The 19382-nt window shown below is 45.3% G+C and overlaps 3 protein-coding genes across 6 annotated transcripts; 1 reads left to right on the top strand and 2 right to left on the bottom strand.

Annotated features, from left to right (window-relative positions):
- Positions 1-395: 395 nt before the first annotated feature.
- On the bottom strand, positions 396-5372 carry LOC149304499 (melanoma-derived growth regulatory protein-like). The gene is made up of 4 exons (XM_089479074.1): positions 5243-5372; positions 2927-3060; positions 1728-1838; positions 396-989 (listed from the first exon to the last, which is right to left on the bottom strand). Exons 1-4 carry the CDS (start codon positions 5370-5372, stop codon positions 966-968), a joined length of 399 nt encoding a protein of 132 aa, XP_089335200.1. The 3' UTR covers positions 396-965.
- A 1233-nt stretch (positions 5373-6605) lies between these two features.
- LOC149304498 (U1 small nuclear ribonucleoprotein A) lies at positions 6606-10484 on the bottom strand. 3 transcript variants are annotated; one of them, XM_089479011.1, is made up of 7 exons: positions 10412-10484; positions 9769-9867; positions 9380-9552; positions 8313-8489; positions 7745-7918; positions 7366-7454; positions 6606-7149 (listed from the first exon to the last, which is right to left on the bottom strand). In XM_089479011.1, the coding sequence occupies exons 2-7, from the start codon at positions 9839-9841 to the stop codon at positions 6990-6992; spliced, it is 846 nt and encodes a 281-aa protein (XP_089335137.1). In that variant the 5' UTR covers positions 9842-9867; positions 10412-10484; the 3' UTR covers positions 6606-6989. The 3 variants fall into 3 exon arrangements, with proteins under 3 accessions (XP_089335137.1, XP_089335135.1, XP_089335136.1); XM_089479009.1 differs by having other exon boundaries at positions 10299-10476; XM_089479010.1 differs by lacking the exon at positions 10412-10484 and adding an exon at positions 10124-10194.
- Positions 10485-11079: 595 nt separating this feature from the next.
- LOC149304497 (actin maturation protease-like) lies at positions 11080-19072 on the top strand. 2 transcript variants are annotated; one of them, XR_016271798.1, is made up of 7 exons: positions 11080-11424; positions 12575-12643; positions 13781-13905; positions 14503-14632; positions 15286-15356; positions 15937-16064; positions 16499-16568. XR_016271798.1 is itself a non-coding variant. In XM_089478152.1 (6 exons), the coding sequence occupies exons 1-6, from the start codon at positions 11222-11224 to the stop codon at positions 16837-16839; spliced, it is 939 nt and encodes a 312-aa protein (XP_089334278.1). In that variant the 5' UTR covers positions 11080-11221; the 3' UTR covers positions 16840-19072. The 2 variants fall into 2 exon arrangements, 1 of the variants encoding a protein (XP_089334278.1); XM_089478152.1 differs by lacking the exon at positions 15937-16064 and having other exon boundaries at positions 16499-19072.
- The last annotated feature ends 310 nt before the right edge of the window (positions 19073-19382 follow it).

Here is a 19382-nt window from a genome sequence, read left to right as displayed (position 1 = left end):
CTGATCCAGAGAGATCTGGCTGGCTATTACTGGCCCTCAGCATTTCCCACCCACAGCCTGATGCTGGCACATAAATGCACTGTTAGCAACTGCCCTGACATTTCTTTCTTTCTTTTGCAGGGCATTGGCTGAAGACACAGGGTGCTGCCAGCCTGCTAAATAGGAGAAGATTGGATCAGGATCTGGATGTGAGAACACTGGGCTTCTGTCCTCCCTGGGTGGCACCTTTTGAATTCTCCAAGGAAGGCAGAGTATAAAAGTACTAAATAAACAGGTTTCTTTCCAATGCCATTTGGGAAAGTAGTTGAGATGTCTACCCTGCCCTTCCCATGCATTCTTCCCTTTGTCTAGCGACAATAGACAAGATTGTATAAATAGCAATACGTTTCCTTTTGGTAAAGCTTTATTCATTTATTTATTGGACTGATGGCGCCATTGATCTCCATTACTTGCAAAGTACAGCTTCCTTGGCCACCTATCCATAGAGAAATGCCACTTTTAGATACAAAGAAGGCTTAGCGTCATGGGCCATAAGTAATAAACAGATTTTTATGGAATGAAACCAGCAAATTTGTTAAGCAGGTTGTTTGTATGTAGTTTAAACAATATTATATCGACTTCTTTTTATCGTAAAATGCCCTATTCTATATCTCAAAATGTGTTGGGTTCAACAGAACCTTGCAAAGACTTTGAGACTGGTTTGTCTTTGCATTTTTTGGCTAGGCATGGGGCAAGTGCTACTTGGAATCATAGGAAGGATAAAGACCACTATCACCTATCATCTCCACATACCCCACATACAAATAAGTGACAGCCAGCATCTACAAAAGAGAGCTTGTCTTTGCCAAAATGGGCGAAGCAGGAGACTAGATCTTAAGGCACACAGCTCTCATCCAGTCCTCACTCCAAGACTAGCAGCAGGTGCAATGCAAGCGCAGGTATTGTCCTTATCCAAGCCGATCATGTCACTGGCAGTAAAAGTCCCACCTCTGAAAGGGAAAGAGAGAAAAACAACTCACCAACTGCATCTGTGACCCAAATACTATTGCATGACTTTCAAGACAGATGAGGGAAAGGCACTCTGCATCGATTCAGGAGCACCTTCACCTTATAATTCTGCCTTTGGGGAACCCATTTGCAAAGCAACATATGGATGGAGGCACACTCTTTTTCTACATTTAGCAGGCAGAGAATTCTAGTTCCTCACAAAACTACAAATCCCAGGATTCCATGACTTGGAGATGTGGCAGTTCAAGCAGAACTGAAATGATATAAGTAGCCAAAGCTGGACAAGGGAGGAACACTGAATGGAAGAAACCGAACTCTTTTGAAATGAGGGAGGAGAGTTTTATGGATTCCATGGAGTGCTAAAAAAGACAAATGAATAGATCCTAGTGCCAGCATGGTGTAGTGGTTTGAGTGCTGGACTATGCTTCAATTCCCTGCTTGACCATGAAACCCACTGGGTGACCTTGTGCAAGTCACGCTCTCCCGGTCTCAGAGGATGGCAATGGTAACCCCCCTCTGAAGAAACGTGCCAAGAAAACCCCATGATATATCCACCTTAGGGTTGGCTTAAGTTGGAAACGACTTGAAGGCACACAAAAACAACAACAACCCATACATACATGATAAGTGAGCATGCAGTAAACCTTTGGGATTCAGGCCAGCTGGCCTGTTTGCCACAGCTGTTTGATTACATCAAGAGAAAAGAGAAGTGTTCTTACACTGGTTTTCACTTCCACTTTGCCCGGCTTCAGGTACTGGTTCTCCTGGACCACAGAGCTGGGGAAAAAGCCCAGGCGGGCAGGCTGCTCCCCATAATAGTCCCCTTGCACCTGTGCAGAGAGAAGAAAATACAAGTCTATGAGATTCCTGGACCTGTTTCCCTATTGCAGGAGCTCCTTCTGCTGGCCACTTTGGAAATATACCAGTGACACATTAACTGCCTTTTCTGGGACCACAGAGCACTGGATCTGGGAAGATGATTTGGAAGCTTTAGAGCTCACCTTTCATCTCAGTTCTTCTCCATCAGGGATTGTGGCCTTCTGGATGTTGCTGGACTACAATTTCCATCATCCCTCACCATTTGAACCCAGGTTCCCCAGCATCCTAGTGCACTCCAACCATTATGCCATGCTGGCCCTCAGTCAATAAAGTGAACAAATGACGATGGTATAGTATCATCCAAATCCACAAGAATGATGGACCAACCAAAATGCACATTATACATGCTGCGACTCTTTGGAGCTCCACTGGCTTCTTCATCAGGTAAAGGTATTCAAAATGATACAGGAGATGATGGTGGTGGTGGTGATGGTGGTGTCAGTGTTGTCTAGGGGGCCATGTGTGTCCCTGCTCCTGGTCTTTATTGATTTTGACTAGTTGCGGGGATGTTTTTACAAAACAACAAATAAATACACCTTGCATTAACACAATAATCGTCATCCCCAACTGAAGCTGGTAACAATCTGAGGATCATGAAAGCAATAGTAAAATAATGGCCACTGAGTACACTTCTATGAGCCAACATGATGTAGTGGTTTGAGTGCTGGACTTTGACTCTGGATATCTTGAAGGCACACAACAAAAACAAAGTATACTGACTTACTGTGTCTAATGGGGCTCAACTACATTGCAGTGATCCATTTGTTGCTTCAGCATTTCAAGGGGAGGCTAAGACCCCCCTATTGTAGTCTGGGGAGGGCTTGAACCCCTCTATCCTCCCTCCATCCCATTCCAGGGTCAATGGCTCTATACGTGCTTTCGACTTTGCATGGCTTTTGGTTCACTGCAGCCTCATAGAGCTGAGATCTCCACCACCCAAACCCAGAAGAAAACCAACCATAGAACTGTAATATTGGAAGGCATCCCCAGGGTCATCCAGACCACCCCACTGCCAAAGCCTGAATGCACAGCTACTCACGCTGCCTCCCCAGAAGAGTCTCCCACGGCCCTTCAGTTTGGAGAAGACATAGACCACTTGGCCTCTCTGGATGTTGATGAAGCGGCAGTCGGGAGCAATGTAATCCTGGAGGGCCACTGCAATGGAAATGGGGTCTAGGGTTGAGGAAAGGGAAGGAGATGCACAGGGTGCATGGGCAGAAAAAGGACACAGAAGCAAGAATGGTTTATCAAGGAAGGTACCGATTTATGCAGAATTGTGATTTGATTGTCTTTGAACTTTTCTATGCATGGTTTTGTAGTGATGCTTTATTGTAAGTGGTTGCAAGCTGTCTTGAATCTTGTGCTGGGAAATGGATGGATGGATGGATGGACGGATGGACCCTTGGAGCGATATGCTGCCATCCATTACCTAGCAAAATATCCACCAGAGAATTCATTGCCAAAGCCTTTCCATGATGGCCGGCAGCTCTTAGCCACAACAGCCAGCAAATAAAAGATGAATCTTCATAGTCAGTTGCAGGAACCTTGGAAGGAGCCTAGAGCTGCCTCTAAAGAAAAATCAGAGCTCAGAAATACTTTTTTGGGGGAGACTAGAACTGGCTATTTGGGGGATTATGGGAGTGATAGGAAATAAATAAAACAACAAATCTTTCTTGATCTATGCAAAAGGCTTGTCAGTTAGCGGCCAGCCAGTTGCCTTTGGAAAGCCCACAAAAAGGGTCTGAAAGTAGTGGCTTGTTACAGCAACTCATGCTCTAAGGTAGGCTGCCCTGAATTTGGAGGTTCCATCTAGCTAACCTAGCCCATAGCCACCGATAATCCTCTCTTACACCAGTTTAATTTCATCTGAACTGGAATGGCTTCATCATATGGAAGCCTGGGATTTGTAGTTTGGTGGGATACCTAGAACGAATTCTCTGCCAGAGAGGTTTTAATGCTGTAGCTCAGGGAAGTGCACTCCAGAATTCTGAGGATGTCACCCAAATACAAAACCCAGGATGCCACTGGATACAGTTGTGGCAGTGAAAGTGGGATCAAACTGCTCTAACTGTGCAGTGTGGAAACGCTTATCAACTCTAAATTCCAAACCCTCCATCCCTTTCTTGTAGAGGAATTGCTCCAGCCACCTGTTCCTTTGTGGCCTTTCTTATACCTTTCCCAATATGACATCTCATCCCTGGTGACAAGAAAGTCCCAAAGTCTTTGGACGTTCTTAGGAAATGTTCTTGGTCCAACTGGAATCAGAGGACGCCTTTAGCAAAATGGATCCTTATCTGGAGCAGGTTGCCAAAACTTTGCTTAACATTGCAAAGACGTTGGCTGTTCCCAAAGGGGAAAGCGTTGTAGGATTAAGAGCTGCATTGGATAAATGGAACAAGTTGAATAACTCTATTACTGTAATATACAGTAATAGATTTCCTCATACCTAATGTATCAATGGATTTTAACCTCTAACACTGTTAAAAAATCCTGTTTCGTGTATAGTGTATTCCATGTTTATTTAGTACTTCTCTTCATGCATCTCTGAGACGCATTAGCTGGTTATGCCCCAAGGCAGTTTTCTCTTAGGAAAAGGTCATGGATCACATGAGGTTTGTTTTGGAGCAAACTTTGAATTTTGCATCTTCGTCTGTCCTCTCAGACCGCTTGCCCACATCCTGGAAAATAGGTTTTGGACGACGGAAAGGATTCTTCATGCCATATCAAAAAATATATTCCAGTATTTTAAAGAGAAATACCCACCCTCTACTGTTCAGTAGACCCACGATTTCATAACATTTTTTCCGACATTTGAATCTGTGTCTTATAGATGTCAGCACTTGGAATGGTTTAAACCAGTTTTAAACTGTCCTAACTTGTTTGTTTTTAATCTTTAAATCTTTTAAATTGGTTTTGTTGAATGCTGCTGTGAGATCCAGTGATGTAGGTTGAGAGAACTAATCTCTGCATGGACACTTAATTTGATATTTAGGTCCAAAGCACACTGCAGTAATTATGCAGTTTGAGACCACTTTAACTGCCCTGGCTCAATACTAGGCAATCTTGGAAGTTGTAGTTTGTTGTGGCACTGGAGCTCTCTGACAGAGGCGGCTAACTTGTCTCACAGAACTACAGTTCCCAGAATTCCTAGTATTGCATCAGGGCAGTTAATGTGGTCTCAAATTGGATTATTTCTGCAGTGTGTTTGGGACCTTGTTTTCCTTTTCTCCATAGGCTGCTTCTCACTGCTGAATTCCCATTATGTTTTCCCCCCTTTTCCATTACCATTCCTTCCCTTTCAATGCGATTTTTGCACAATAACAATAAATGAAGAAAAAGAGGAGGGCACACTCACGGTCACACTCAGCATCCGCACACAACTTCTTCTCCGCAAGTTTGTCCATTTGTCGTCCGCTCCACACAGGCCCTCCGAAACTAGAGAGAAGCAGTCCCACCCAGAGAGGACTCCAAGCAATACCCCCCATTTCTGCAAAGCGCAGGGCGAGACAGAGCCCAACTTCTCCCAGGGCAAAATGGCTAAGAAACCAAGGCTGGAGAAGTTGCTGGGTATTTGGCCGTCGCCCTGCCCAGTTTTGCTCACAAAGCATTACAGCCTGACCAGTCAACACATATCTTTCTTATACCCATAGCCACTGTTTGAGTTGCTGGAGTGCCATGGAATATTTGCAAATATTCTAACTGCTCAAATGTAAGGATCAGTGCCAAAAACATATGGATTTTTGCCACTACGCTTTTGCCCTGACTGCTTGCAGACTTGGAGACAATAACAGCCTTTCTCCTCATCTCTGCAAGATATAGCAGGCCTAGAGTTCCTAGCATGCTTCTTTACCACTTTCTGAATTTTGCTGCCTGCCACACAGCTTGTGAAGTCAAAGACGTCTGATGCCATAAAAACAAGTTAAGGACTGGCAGCTGCAAGCTGGAGTCTTTGCTTGGCTAAACAGGAAACTGAGGCCAGGCAAACAGGCTGGCCTTTAAGCTAAACCGCCTGTCACAACACACTGAAGATCTTTGTGTGCCACTGACTCAGTCCTTTTTCCCCCCCTGGGAGGGCAAGGAAGAGACTGAAAAGGAGCCAAGTCTCCAGCATCCAAAATTGAGATCTCACACACTTTGATCACTGAGGTTCCACCCCGAATACGGGTTTAGCAGCAAACGCTTTCACATGTGATTCCACTTTCTGCTCCACCGGGTCTTGTACCCTATAACCAGAGCTGAATAAAGCTACCAGTTGCATATTCATGCATGGCATAGGGGTTGAGGTAGATGGTCCTCAATTCAATTACTTGCGGTGATGAAAAAAAAAGGAGCTAGAGAAGCCCTTTTTTTAGCAGAACTAGTTAAGAACCAGCCTGGCTTTAAGCTCAAACTGCAGCCTCATTCCTCTTGCATTTACCACTGCCTCACATCCAGATGGGGCAATCCCTCAATATGTAATGTGGCATTCCAGTCAAGAACAGGGGAAATGACAGGAATTCCTGTTATTGCCCGTCTGAGATTAGTTCAGTTGGCTGCTCATGGCAAATTGGGAATTGCCACCAAATGATCAGGGAGGGAAGGCTGAGAGTATTTGGTTCTTTCAAGTTATGGAGGCCTAATAGACCCAGGAAAATTAGACAGGTTCTTTAGCTAGGATGATTCCACACAAACTGGTTTTCTTCCCTCTAGCCAGTCAATAAGAACCACATTCAAAGAGAGAAAATAAACCTATGTTTTTTATTGCAAAACAGAAAAGCTCCAGGTGCAATGTCCGGCCGTCAGACCCTGGGTGCAATGCTTTTTACAAAGAATCGGCTGCTGTCAATCCAACTGTGCAGACACACTCAGACACACATCTGATTCTCTGTCATCAGGAGTTGCAAGCAAGCAGTCTGTACCAGGATCTTCCTACAACTGGGCTCTTTAATACACACACACGTTCTGTCTTACTCACTCACATGCACACACACACACACCTCTGCACTTACCTCACAGAGCAGAACATGGGAGAAACAACCCAAACAACCAAACACCACTATTTTACAAACATTAACTAGAACAGAGGGGATAAGTATTACATGGACAGAAGGCCAAGGGAGGCATCATTTCTTTGCAAAAGAGATCTTCATGGCGTTGTTCTGTGTGATCTTGAAACCTTGGAGGGCGTCCCGGGCAGCTCCAGCCTGCACTTCATTATCAAACTCTACAAAGGCAATGTCATGGCGGCCTGGCACCAGTCGCACTTCCTTGAAGCCTGGGAACCTGAAGGAGGGCAAAGGTAAGAAACTCAAGGCGAGAGTACTAGACTGTCAAGCTTACATGTGGACCATGGCAGCACTTTTGCTCACCCCCATCTATTGCATGCAACACCAGTCACAAAAAGTCAGACCAGAAAACCTCAAACTTGCATGCACTGAGTAAACTCCTCCCCAAGGATCCCCATAAAGCAATAATTGCAGTGGGGAAAGAGCCACTTACTGGTTGAAAAGCATGGATAGCATCAGTTCGTTGGTCTCCTCAGGCAGGTTGGTGAGGAACAAGATGTGATTGGGAGGATTCTCTGACAGCTGCAAGAGAACAGAAGAAGCAGTCACAATCATGGCCATAGGATGAGCCTAGTTTACAAAGACCTCCCACCTTTGTTCAGGTCTCTCCTACTAAGGCACAACCACAGTATCTCTTTTTCTATGGAGCTCAACCAGTGACATGGTCTATTTTGCAAATGCAACAGTGATCTCTTTGTAAAACCAACAGAATTTAGTTTAGTTTTTTCACTGAGTTGGTCTGATTAATTCTCTCTCTCTTCCCCACAAATACATGCAGAGTCTCCTGTAACCCCTGGCACCTTGTGACTTACCGGCTGAGCTGGAGCCATCTGCCCAGGTAGCATCTGCTGCGGTGGCATCGCACCAGGAGGCATGGACCCTGGAGCCATCCCAGGTGGGGGCATCATCCCCGGAGGAGGCATGTAGGGGGGCTGGCCTGGCATGTGATGCATCATGCGTGGGGCTTGGTTCATAGGTGGCATGCCCTGGACAAAAAGAAAAGACAAATACACACACATTCCTGAGTGGCTGAATTTCAGTCCAGGGTGTCCTGCTCCAAATTTGGAAGTAACTCAGGAAAAAGCTGCCCGAAACCTCCACTGCAATATGACCCCCATATCGGCTAACTATGGTTTCACTTACGTACATCTCGGAAAATCATCTCTCTATAAATCTGGAAGTCCTATAACACAACTCTATGGTCAACGTCCACAGGAAATATACAGCTTGCCATTATCAGCGAATTTCACTAACCGGGGTATGTCTTGGATACTGGGATTGTATGGAATGTGTATAAATTAAGTTTTCTTTGATGGGACAGAGCCCTATGCAACTGAAGATGCAAAAGTCCTGCCCTCCCTTTCCCAGGCAGATACTCACAGGTACAGCGCCTTGGACGGCAGGGGCCACTGGTGCTGCTGCTCCTGGGATCTGCTTTTTGACAGCTGGTGCCTCCTGACCCTTGGGCTTTCGCTTCTCTCGTTTGCGGTCCCGCTCCACATATGTACCTTTCATCTTGGCTATGATGTCAGAGTCTGTTTTGGCATACTGGATCCTCTGGCGACGGAAACAGAAATGTTTGGATTGGGTGATGCACTCCATAAGTACTGCCAGAACCCAAAAAGCTGAACTGCCACTGCTGGCCTCAGAAGGGGAGAAAGGAGCAGCCAAGCACATTTCCATCATGCCTTGGCCCCAGTGACAGGCCTTCTCTTCATGTTCCTAGTGCGGGAGCCACTGAGGGAGGAAAGCGAATCCAACACCTGATGGACTTAATTCACTCCCCACTGCCATTCCATTATTATTATTATTATTATTATTATTATTATTATCCCCAATTCCTTATGTTCTGTCTTATTTAGATTGCAAGCCTAAGGGCAGGGGGCTGTCAAGTTAATTACACTCATCCTTCCAAGTTTGTGGATTTGATTACTATGTTCCCTCTAGGAATATCTAGGTCCTCCAGTGCAACTCTATGGTCACCTTTAACTAAAGGTTACACTGAAAGACCTAGTGATTCCTAGAGAGAATACTCTACTAGGCATTTGTAGCTCCTCCATCACAACTCTATGGTCAGTGTCTGTCGGACGTTGACCACAGAGTTGCACTGGAGGACCTAGAGACCCCCATATTTACGGGGGTCTCATGCCCTGAACTCTCGTGAATATGGAGGGACAGGTGTATTTGTAAGCCACCCTGCAAGCCTTTATGACTGAGGAATAATGGAACAGGATATAAACATGCTAAATAATTGAGTTCAATAATACTTTATAGCATGAACAAGAAATATGTAGCCCTCCAGAGGCTATTTCTGATTCATGGCAATCCTAAGGTGAACCTTGCATGGGGTTCTCTGAGGCTGAGAGTGTGTGACCTTCCCAAAGTCACCCGGTGCGTTTCCAAGGCCAATCAATTGCCTTCTTCCTCCGCTGAGCAGCAGCACTTACCATGGGCTTGTCGTAAAAGGGGAAGCCTTGCATGGAGCGCAGGGCGTTGGTGGCACTGCTGACCTCCTTGAAGATGACAAAGGCCTGGCCCCGCATCTTCATGCTGTGGGACACCAGGATGTCCAGGATCTGGCCAAACTGGGAGAAAATGGCGTAGAGGGACTTCTTCAGTTCTAGGAGAGAATGAAACATAAACGGTGAGGGAAAGCAGCCTTTAAGATTAGCCCCTATAATGAAGCAGTCGGTTCAAAAGCCAAAGGACTAGTTCATCTTATATGATCCTAAGATGATTGCACGATACTCTTGAAGCACTGCTATTGCACTTTTACTACTCTGACTGCCTCCTGTTGCATTTTAGGGTTTGTAGTTAGATAGAATGCCCCCCTTACCATCTTTCTTGATCTTCTCATTGAGGTTGTTAATGTAGATCGTATGGTTGGGCCTGGACTCTGGGACAGCCATGCTGAAAACGCCACCGACAGCAGAACCTAGAAAAGGAGGAAATGGACATACATTGAATGCATTGATCCTCCAGACACTTGGGACTTCAGCTCCCAGGATTCCCAACTGGCAAAGACTTCTGGGCGTCAACCTCTAAAAGAGGACCAAAATTCGGGGCCCACTGCCTTAAAGTGACCCCCATCGTGGGGTTCTCTCAGCAAGATTTGTTCTAGGCCCCACAACAAACTCCAACTCCCAGAATTCCATAGCCTTCAGCCAAAAAGAGTTAAAGCGGTGCCAAACCGGGTTATTTCTCCAGTGTGGATGCAATCGAGACACACAACAAGGGCAAAGTCCAAGAGAGCAACTTTCCAAGTGCCCGGATGTTGGAAATAACCAGGGCAGAGGAGGAAGAAAAGACCCGGATGTAAAACCCTGGCAGTAGTCATAGCCCTCTTTTGTCCCTATCGGGACTTACTTATTCCGTCGTTCCCAACAAAAATCGCAACGCCGGAAGGAAGTTTCCGTCCCCAACGTCCGCTCCCGCCGCCCTTCCGTTCCCGATGGCTCCTCTCCCGGGCGATTCCTTACCGATTCTACGTAGGCCGCGTCTCAAGCCTGAACACAACCGTTTCCACAATACGCGCCCAGAACCAAACCACGCCCCCCGGCTTCCCTCCCACCAATCACCGAGCCGCTTTCTTTGTTTTCTTACGCGCGCGCCTATTGGGCGCCCGATGGACCAATGAGCGGCCTCTTCGCCCCTCCTCTCCTCCAATGAGCGATTGAAATATCTCTTTTCCCCGCCCACCCCAACAGTGGCTGTCCAATCATCAGGCAGAATGCTCTCCTCGCCTTAGAGCTTTTTTCCGTATGAGCTGTTCCGATTGGACAGCTTTTTCCAACGCCGAATAAGGAACCAATCAAAGCAGAGGCGGCATTGCATTGGCTCTATTTGGTCAAGGCGACCCTCGAAGAAGTGAATAAGGAGGCACTGCGCTTGCGCGGAAAAGGGGCCTGCTTTTGAGGCATTTTGACTCAAGGCTTGCATTCTTTGACCTGCTTCCGGAAGTGACCTTTGACCTCACCAACTTTGCTCTGTGTGGCCTTTCTCCTGCAGCTTCTGATCTTGAACTCTAGTTTTGACCTTTGACCTACATCCTTGAACTTTTGTTTTGACCTGCAGCCTCCAGCCTTGAAGTCTAGTTTTGACCTTTGACCTGCAGCCTTCAGCTTTGCACTCTAATGGTGACCTTTGACCTTTGACCTGCAGCCTCCAGCCTTGAACTTGGCCTTTGCTCTTTCTCCAGGGCCACCCTTTTGAGGTCCCTGAAGCCCAAGCCCCCTTGGACCCCTGCAGGCCCACTTGCTGCTGCACTCGGCCCATGCTCTGGGGAAGGCATGTCTGAAGCCTCGGAGGGCACAGCAGCCCCACCGCCTCCACCAACGCTGCCCCCTTTCCCCGGGGTGCCCCCTCCGCCTCCTCTTCCCCCGCCTCCGGCTCTGGGACTACAGGGGTCCCTGCTCCTGAAGGCCGCCCTGGAACAAACGGAGCCTGGGGACCACGATGGGATTCGGGAGCTCCTGAGACGGAGGCAAGCCAGGTGGGATGGATCCCCAGCCACTCTGGGCCAAGAGCATGGAAGACATCCAAAGAGAAAACAGGCTGGGTGGGGGATTCTGGGACCTGCCATCCCACAAGGGTACCCTTCACAAGGCCCAGTGCAGCCACAGCCTCTTTGATGGGCTAAGGATGGAGTTCCGTCCTTTAAAAAGGGAGGCAAATAATGGGGCACAACGACCCTTCCTGATGAGAGGCTTCCTAGACGTGGGAAAGGCGTTAACAGATAACTAACAAATACTGTTTATAATTTAAATAGATATGTGTGTGTGTGTGTGTATATATATATATATATATGACTAGAAGCTTCAGCCACTATTTAATATTGTTCATAGAAACTACACAGATTATCTTTTTTCAGGGTCATATATTGAAAATCAGAATGCAAAGCTGCATTTTTGGGCAGTGGAGCCAATGTAACTGTTCATGTTGGATCCTCTCACAGGAGGCCAAAAACAGTGTTTGGTTCCTTCTGGTCCTCATTGGGGGACCTCTTGTAATGCCATAGGATTTTCACATACCTTCCAAGGGTTTGTATGGGGGGGGAGGGGGGTGTTAAAATTATTCAATTCTTTTTTATCCTGCACTTTTTTGTTGGCATGTACAGAGATCTTGTAGCACCTTTGAGACTAACTTGAAAGAAGTTGGCAGCATAAGCTTTCATAGACTGTTGGACTGGATCTGTTCAGAGGAGTCCTGTGTAACTCCAGACTCTGCTTTTGGAATTGCATGCACTTCTGGGTTCTGCCTCTCTTTATCCCTTACTTTCCATTTCAGTTTTTAGCTTGGCAGTGACATGAGGATGTGCGTAGGATGCTGTTAGCAACCACAGTTTCACTTGCAGTTTAAATACGCTAATTGCACAAGTGTTATCTTCCCCTAGAATGCGTTGGCTCCCAGTGCGTCCTTTGGGTGATGTTCTAGTTTGTCTCCTTGTATCTCCATTTCCACTTGCCTTCCTTTTCTCAGAAAGAGTACTGCTCCTCCAGAGACAACTGCAGCTGAAATAGTTTCCTGAGCCGTTCCTCCCAAGAGTTTGGAGATGAGAGCTTTGTTAATTATGCAGAGGAAGGAAAGTGCTGCTAATGTTGGGCTAGTCTTAAGGGACTGTGTTCTCTCTCTTTGCCTTCCAGCTTCAGTGAGCATTTAAAGTGGCTCCTTTTCAACAACCCTGTGCCTTCCTTAATCCAGGAGGGTCCCCAGTGAGTACTGAATTTTCATCTTTACTGTAAAGGAGAACTGTGCATTAGGAGCTTGTTGAATAGATGAGAATCTATGCAACCCAGACTCTGCACCCAGTAGAGGAAAATCAAAAGAAAAGCTCACATATGAGATATCTATGGCCCCATACAGACAGGCCAAAATAAAGCTGCTTCGGGTCACTTTGGAGGTACGCTGTTTAAATGATGCATGCGTACTAAGAGTCCAGAAGCCGCACCAAAGCCATGATCCAGTCCTAAGGATCGGAACACAGCTTTGGTGCAACTTCCGGACTCTTAGGACCCATGCATCATTTAAACAGCATACCTCCAAAGTGACCCGAAGCAGCTTTATTTTGGCCTGTCTGTATGGGGCCTATGTATTTTAATGGCCTACTCATTGAGAGCCAGTGTGGTGTAGTGACTGAGTATTGCACTATGACTTTGGGAGATGAAGGTTTGAATCCTCACTGGGCTACAAAAGCTTACTGAGTAACTTTGGGTAGGTCCCACTTTCTCAACCTCAGAGGAAGATAATGTCAGCCCCATCTTCTGGAACACATTTTGCCTAGACAATCCTCTGAAAAGTTTGCTTTAGGATCACTATAAGTTAAAAATGACTTGAAGGCACACATCAAGCTCAGTCATATTTTTGGGAGCACAAAACCATGTGTTACCTTTTCAGTAGCCCTCGGAGGAAGTGAGGGTAAAAGACTATGTAGCTTGTTCATGGCAGCCCCTTGAGCAGTCTTCAGTTTAGCAAAAGGATCTGAATGTGCTCATTGGGACATATACTGGTCAGGGAGGAGAAAGTACATTCATAACTCTGTATATCTTATCTTTTATCCTTTGTGGGCAACTACAGAAAAGGTTATGCAAAAACATCCTCCCAATGCTGATTTTAAAAAACCCAACTTCCAGCTAGACAGCCTGCAAGAAGGAAAAAAGGTCTTGATGAGTATAAAAAGACTGTAACAAGGAGCTTCTTCATTGGAGGCTTTATAACCAGAAGTATATAATGTATGCATAAAATAATGTTGACTTCCATAAATGACTCATCTTACAGAAGCTGTTCTTGAAATGCAAGGCTTTGGATTTCAGCATTGCTGTGCAACCTCCGTGGTTTTCTCCTTCCTGCAGGTGTGGTCTGGTGGCCCTATGGATGGCAGGCGCCCTGCTCTCTCTTCCCAAAGAGGTTTCCTTGGAGAGAATTGTGCAAATGGCTTTGGAAAGAGGCTATACAGCGCAGGGGGAGATGTTCTCAGGTTGGTAGTTGTGGAGGAACAGTAAATACATCCTTCAAACATACCAAGATGGTACTCATCCTGGATCTCCAGGACAAAGCTTGGCAATGCTTCTCCTATCAAAGTCTTAAGATCCACAGAGGAGAGCTTTGCCTTCAACCCACCTCCATCACAGGCTAATTTTGGTGAGGACATGGGAGAGAGTCTTTTCGGTGACTGCTCCCAATCTCTTCCATAGAAAATGAGGCTGGCTTTCTCTCAACTCTCCTTTTTGATCAAGTAATCTTTTCACATGTAATTGCTTCAAGGTGGGGGCCTTTAACAAGTACATATTTCATTGATTTTATACTGTTTTAATGTGGTGGTTTTAAGTGTTTAAAATTTATTGTTAGGTTTTAGTTGACTTTTGGAGGGATGCCTTGACTCCCAAAGAGAAAAGTAACTTATACATGAAATAAAAACACACACGTGTGTGTATACACTTTGGCCTGTGGTCTAGTTGTTTACACACAAGGCATTTACCTTCTATATGCCCTTAGGATTAAGTAGGAACTTGTCTATGGGCCATTTTGTAACCACTCTTGTGCCACCTTTCTCTGTTTCCTGTCCCTGGTTCAGCTGCTGACATGGCCAAACTAGCTACGGAGGTCTTTCCTTGCCAAGCAGAGCTGCTGTCAGGAGGGTTGGAGGGACATAACCATGAAAGGATCCTTCGGCATCTCAGTGCTGGCTTCCCTGTGCTGATACCGTATCCTTCCAGGTGCAATTATTATAATAGCATATGATAAATGTATAATTTTACATTTCATCTTTTAACATATATATTAAATGCTTAGTTTATTGCACATTTACTTTAATAGGAATTTAGGAAAGCTTTCTTTCTTGGGATGGCAATTGGAGTTGTCCACAACAGTTGGGTTTATCCCATGCGCCAACCCATACTGGCAGGAGTCCATGTTCTTTTTCAGTTGCTTTTTTAGCAGTTGTAATGAAATACATGTATTTTATGCTATACAGTAAATATATTTGATACATATATTGTGTTTATCTAAGTAGCCTGATGATTCATGTGGTGGTGATGAAAGGCTTACTATTTTACTGCAGTAAATTTGTTATTACTAATTAATATAAATTGCCATTTATGAAGGAGTCACAGCCAAGCAGTAGAAAAATAGTGGAGTTGTAGTCAAAGGTCTGGCATGCTGATTCTATGGCCCTGCTTCCCAGGATTCCTCTCCTTGACATGGTCAGGCATCCTCATCCTCTTTGGTGAGCAATCAGGGCAGTGTGTAGAAGAACAGCATCTCTCAAGAGGTCCCAAATGCCAGAAGCTGCAGTTTCTTTTCTTCCATCTCTACTTAACCAAGAATCTCTTAGTTCAGGCCTTAACATCCGGCCCAGCTACGATGAAGACTCTAACCATGAACCCTGCTTCCGCAGCGGCTACAAGGCTCACTGGGCCATTGCTTCAGGTATATGATTCTGCCATTATGTCCCTCAAAGGGAGAAGGGGACTAGTGGAGCTGGCTCTCAACCTGGCTGTTCCCTCTTTTCCCCAGCCAACTGGTGGGCTTTCCTTCATTGGAGGTCTTTAAACAGAGATGAGACGGCCATTTCTCAGGAGTGCTTTAGCTGTGTGTTCCTACATGGCAAGAGATTGTACTAGAGGTTGTACAAGCCCTTGAGTACCTTTCAATTCTTATGGTTCTATGATACTAGGGAGAAGTAAAATTAGTCCTCCAGCTAAGAAAACTTGTCCACAAGGGGGCAAATGGCTCCCAAGTTGGAGGCTTAGATAGCTCCCTTGGTCTGGGCTAGCATCCTGTTCATGACATACACAAGCATTAAGGCCAAGATATGTTTGTCTCCCCCCCCCCCCCCCTCTTTTTTGGCTCCTTGAAGAGGTTAGAACTTCTTCCTTCTCCTCCTGCAACAACCCACCCTACTTTGGATTTAATTTTTTGCTGTGACAGCTCCCTCTCTGTAACCATTTAATAGTTGGCAGAGAGCAGGCAGGATTGAGGAAGTGTCTGGCTATGTTCCCATATCCAGGAATAGGACGATGACACCATGAGAGCATCCAAACACCCCAGAGGATCTTGGCAAGTGATGTGATCAGTCTACATTTGGTTACAGGGATATAGCTGATGCTTCTTTGAACTAGCTGTTGCAGCAAAACGGTGAGCCTACGTGTGGAGAGAGGAGAGCTATAGCATAGTTGCACCTGTGAAACTTGTGCACTGTGTTCAGTAATGTACACTCGTGGGCAAAGTCTGCCAAGAGCTTTCCTCTACAGTCTGCAAGACCATTTCCTGTGTTGGAGACGAGGTCTTCCTGTCACATCAAGCTTATAAGCATATGCATCAAATACCATTCTCTGTGAATATGAAGTGAAAGTATTTTAAAAGGTTTTTTTAAAAGTTATTTGCAAGGTTTAGGACCCTCTTAGGAAAAACTCTGGACTAAGGCCTTCCAGTTGAGGAAAATGGACAGAAATGTGTTACTCAGCTCTAACAATCCATCAAAGGATGGTATTAATTATTCGTTTTAAATAAAAGCTGTTAACTGCTTTCAGGTTAAACAGGGATCTGTGTCTCTCTTCCTCCTTCCACAGGAGCTCTACTTGGTCTGAAGAGTGGTTCCCAGATGCCTCCCTGCCAGGAAGACACAGAGATCTCTGGACTCTTCCATGCCAGCCCCTGTGTTTCAATCTTCCCACTAGACGCGGTGGCTGAGACATATTTGCTGTCCAAGCAGGGTAAGAGCTGCCGCTATCAGCTATGGAACTACACTCGGGTACAAGAGAGCAATGCCCAACTAACAGACTTCAGCCCAAAGCGGGCAGCTGATGGCAAGGTCTATATCGTGCCTGCAGGTGGTGTTCGGGAGGGTCTGTGTGGAAAGGCAGTACTGCTGCAACCAAAGGCACCAGATGGCTCCAGCCCCAACAAATGACCATCATTTCCCAAAGTTATTTACAGCTGTGGCCTTAATAGAAGTTTGGACTGGTTTTTAAAAAGACAGTAACAGCAGCTATGAGAAGAGTGCCATCTTCATGGAGCTTCCAGGTTCAAAGGCAGTTAGCCACTTAATACTAACTCCATGTGTGAAGAGATAAACAGGAAAAGGAGTGTTGCCTTTGTGCCCTGTAGGTGCTTAAATGAAGGTGCTGGACTAGATGACGTTTTGTACATAGAAGGAGAGGCAGTAGATTCTGGATGGAATCATGTGGTACACTATGCCAGTGGTTACATATTTTCAGGATTGTACAGTAGTAAAAATCTCCCAGCTCCAAGGAGCCTACTGTATATACTCATGTATAAGTACAGATTTTAGTCCAAAAATTGATCCAAAAAACCTGGGTCGACTTATCCATCCATCAATGTAAGTACTGTACTTTAACTCATATATACAAAAAAGCAACCATCCACTTCTGTGAGTAGAGCGGTGGAAAAGCAAGAGCTTAGTCCATCCTGGGAACACCTAAAAGAAGCACCAACCCGGTCTACTTTCTCATCCATTCGGCCTTTAGGATTAACACAAACAGTCATGCCTGATAGAATTTTCTAAGTTCTTTGGCATCATTTTCCTTTGCTTCATCCTTTATACCCATTGTTACACGCACCTAGGTTTTACACTCAACTTATGGGTCTTATCAAAATCCATAATGTTGGCCCCAAAACCTGCCCTCGACTTATACATGAGGGCGACTTACTAGTTGAGTATATACAGTATTTCTCTAAAGCCTTTGTTACTTCACAGTTGCTGTGCCCCTTTTCCTCCTCCATCTCTGGATAGGTGAAAGGATGATGTATCTTGGATTAAATGAAGAAACTTGCCTTCAGTTCTCTTTTAAATTCCACTTACTGTGCAGGATCACATGCATTGGGGAGTTATTCTGGGCCAAGGCACGGATGACGCCTGTGAGACCTTTAGGGAAATCTCAGTCTTGGATAAGCCTCCGACTTCCTCCCCACAAAGGAAGAGTAAACAGCCATTCATTGCCACATTCCCAGAATAGCAAGGCGTCAGGGGGAAGAATGTCTGGAATTTCCTTTTGTTGCAAAGCCAGGCTAGTTTAATGCTAATAAAAATGTGCTGTTTTCTTAAACTAAGCTGAAAGAAGAGGGAAATCTATACTCCCAAGTGTCTTTTGGACCCAGTTTTTGTTGCCAGCATTGTATCAACGGTTTGAGGGCTTGTGTGATCTGTAATACAGAAAATGGATGGGTGAAGGAATGAGCTCCAGTACCTCCTTCATAACTGATGCTGTTTGAAGGGGCAGGGAGAGTTTGACAAATACTGGCAGGTCTTTTACATCCGGATTGTGTTCCTAAATTTATGATGTAAATTTAAGACTGACATAAATAGCGGGAATCAATTGTATTGAGAATTATTGGTGACTAGAGAGATGTGTTCTAAGGAAGGAAAATTAGCAGTTTTACTCAACCTACCATCAGTTAAAAATAATAATATTTTATGGGAGAGACTTTCTTTTATTTGCCTATTTCTGAAGAAACGTACATTTGGAATATAGTAAACTGGGGCAATAGAAATTAGGACTGATCTGTAGCTGCCTCTGCATCAATTCTTCCATTTATAATATGGGAACGAGAACCTGATGCTATAGGCTTGCTGTAATGGTGAACAAACCAAAGGACTGTAAAGTATTTTGTACATTAAAAGTGCTGCAGAACTGATGAATAACATACAAAAAAGGGTGTTGCTGCTTTTGAGAACTGCCTGTGTGAAAGTGTTATCTTCCTGGTGCAAGTGTGCTTGTCCCTTTTCCAAGGGTTAAAAACCTCTAAGAACGGTTACTAATTTCACAGGATTGCGCTGCCCCGGATGCTTTTTGACCCAGAAGCTGTACCCTTCTGTCTCTGTGCAACCTATTGACGTCAGGCCAGCATTTCCCCACTTCCTTATTCCTATTTCTAGCTCTCCTCCTCCGCTGCTGCCATTGTCCCATTCTGCCACCTTTCCTTGGCACAGTGTCTGATTGTGGCGACAGGAAACAAGCATCTTTTGTGGCCTCTTCTTAAAATATCTTCACCTTCCCTGTTCCATCCAGAGTTTAGCGCCAGGGTGACGGTCACCTACCACTCCTTCCCAGCAAGGACAATGAAAGTCAACACAAACAAGGAGTGGCTGACAATAGTGTGGTCTAGAGAAAGGACACACTCACAGGCTTATCTCAGTACTAGGCAAAGTGGGACCTGGGGGCACATGTAGCCCCCAAGGATGTTTTTGTGGCCTGCAGCACTTCCAGAATGCCCAAAAAAGGTGAACTGTTGCTTCCAGAAGTGTCCAGATGCAACAACTTATCTTTTAAGTTGATTTCAAGACAGTACTGTTTAACATCAAAAATACCAAATTTTCAGAATGAGAAGTGGACTTCCAGCCATTTCAGGGCTTTCCATTTTATTTTTTGGTAGTCCATGAAGTCCCCAGAAGTTTGCAGGCATAAAGGTAGCCCCTTGGGCATGCTGTAGTTG

This window comes from Sceloporus occidentalis, unplaced genomic scaffold (genome assembly GCF_023333645.1).
Source record: "Sceloporus occidentalis isolate IW3139 unplaced genomic scaffold, rSceOcc1.0.p SCAF_13, whole genome shotgun sequence".
In the NCBI taxonomy this organism is placed as follows: Eukaryota; Metazoa; Chordata; class Lepidosauria; order Squamata; family Phrynosomatidae; genus Sceloporus; species Sceloporus occidentalis.
This window is presented reverse-complemented; position numbering and strand designations above follow the sequence as displayed.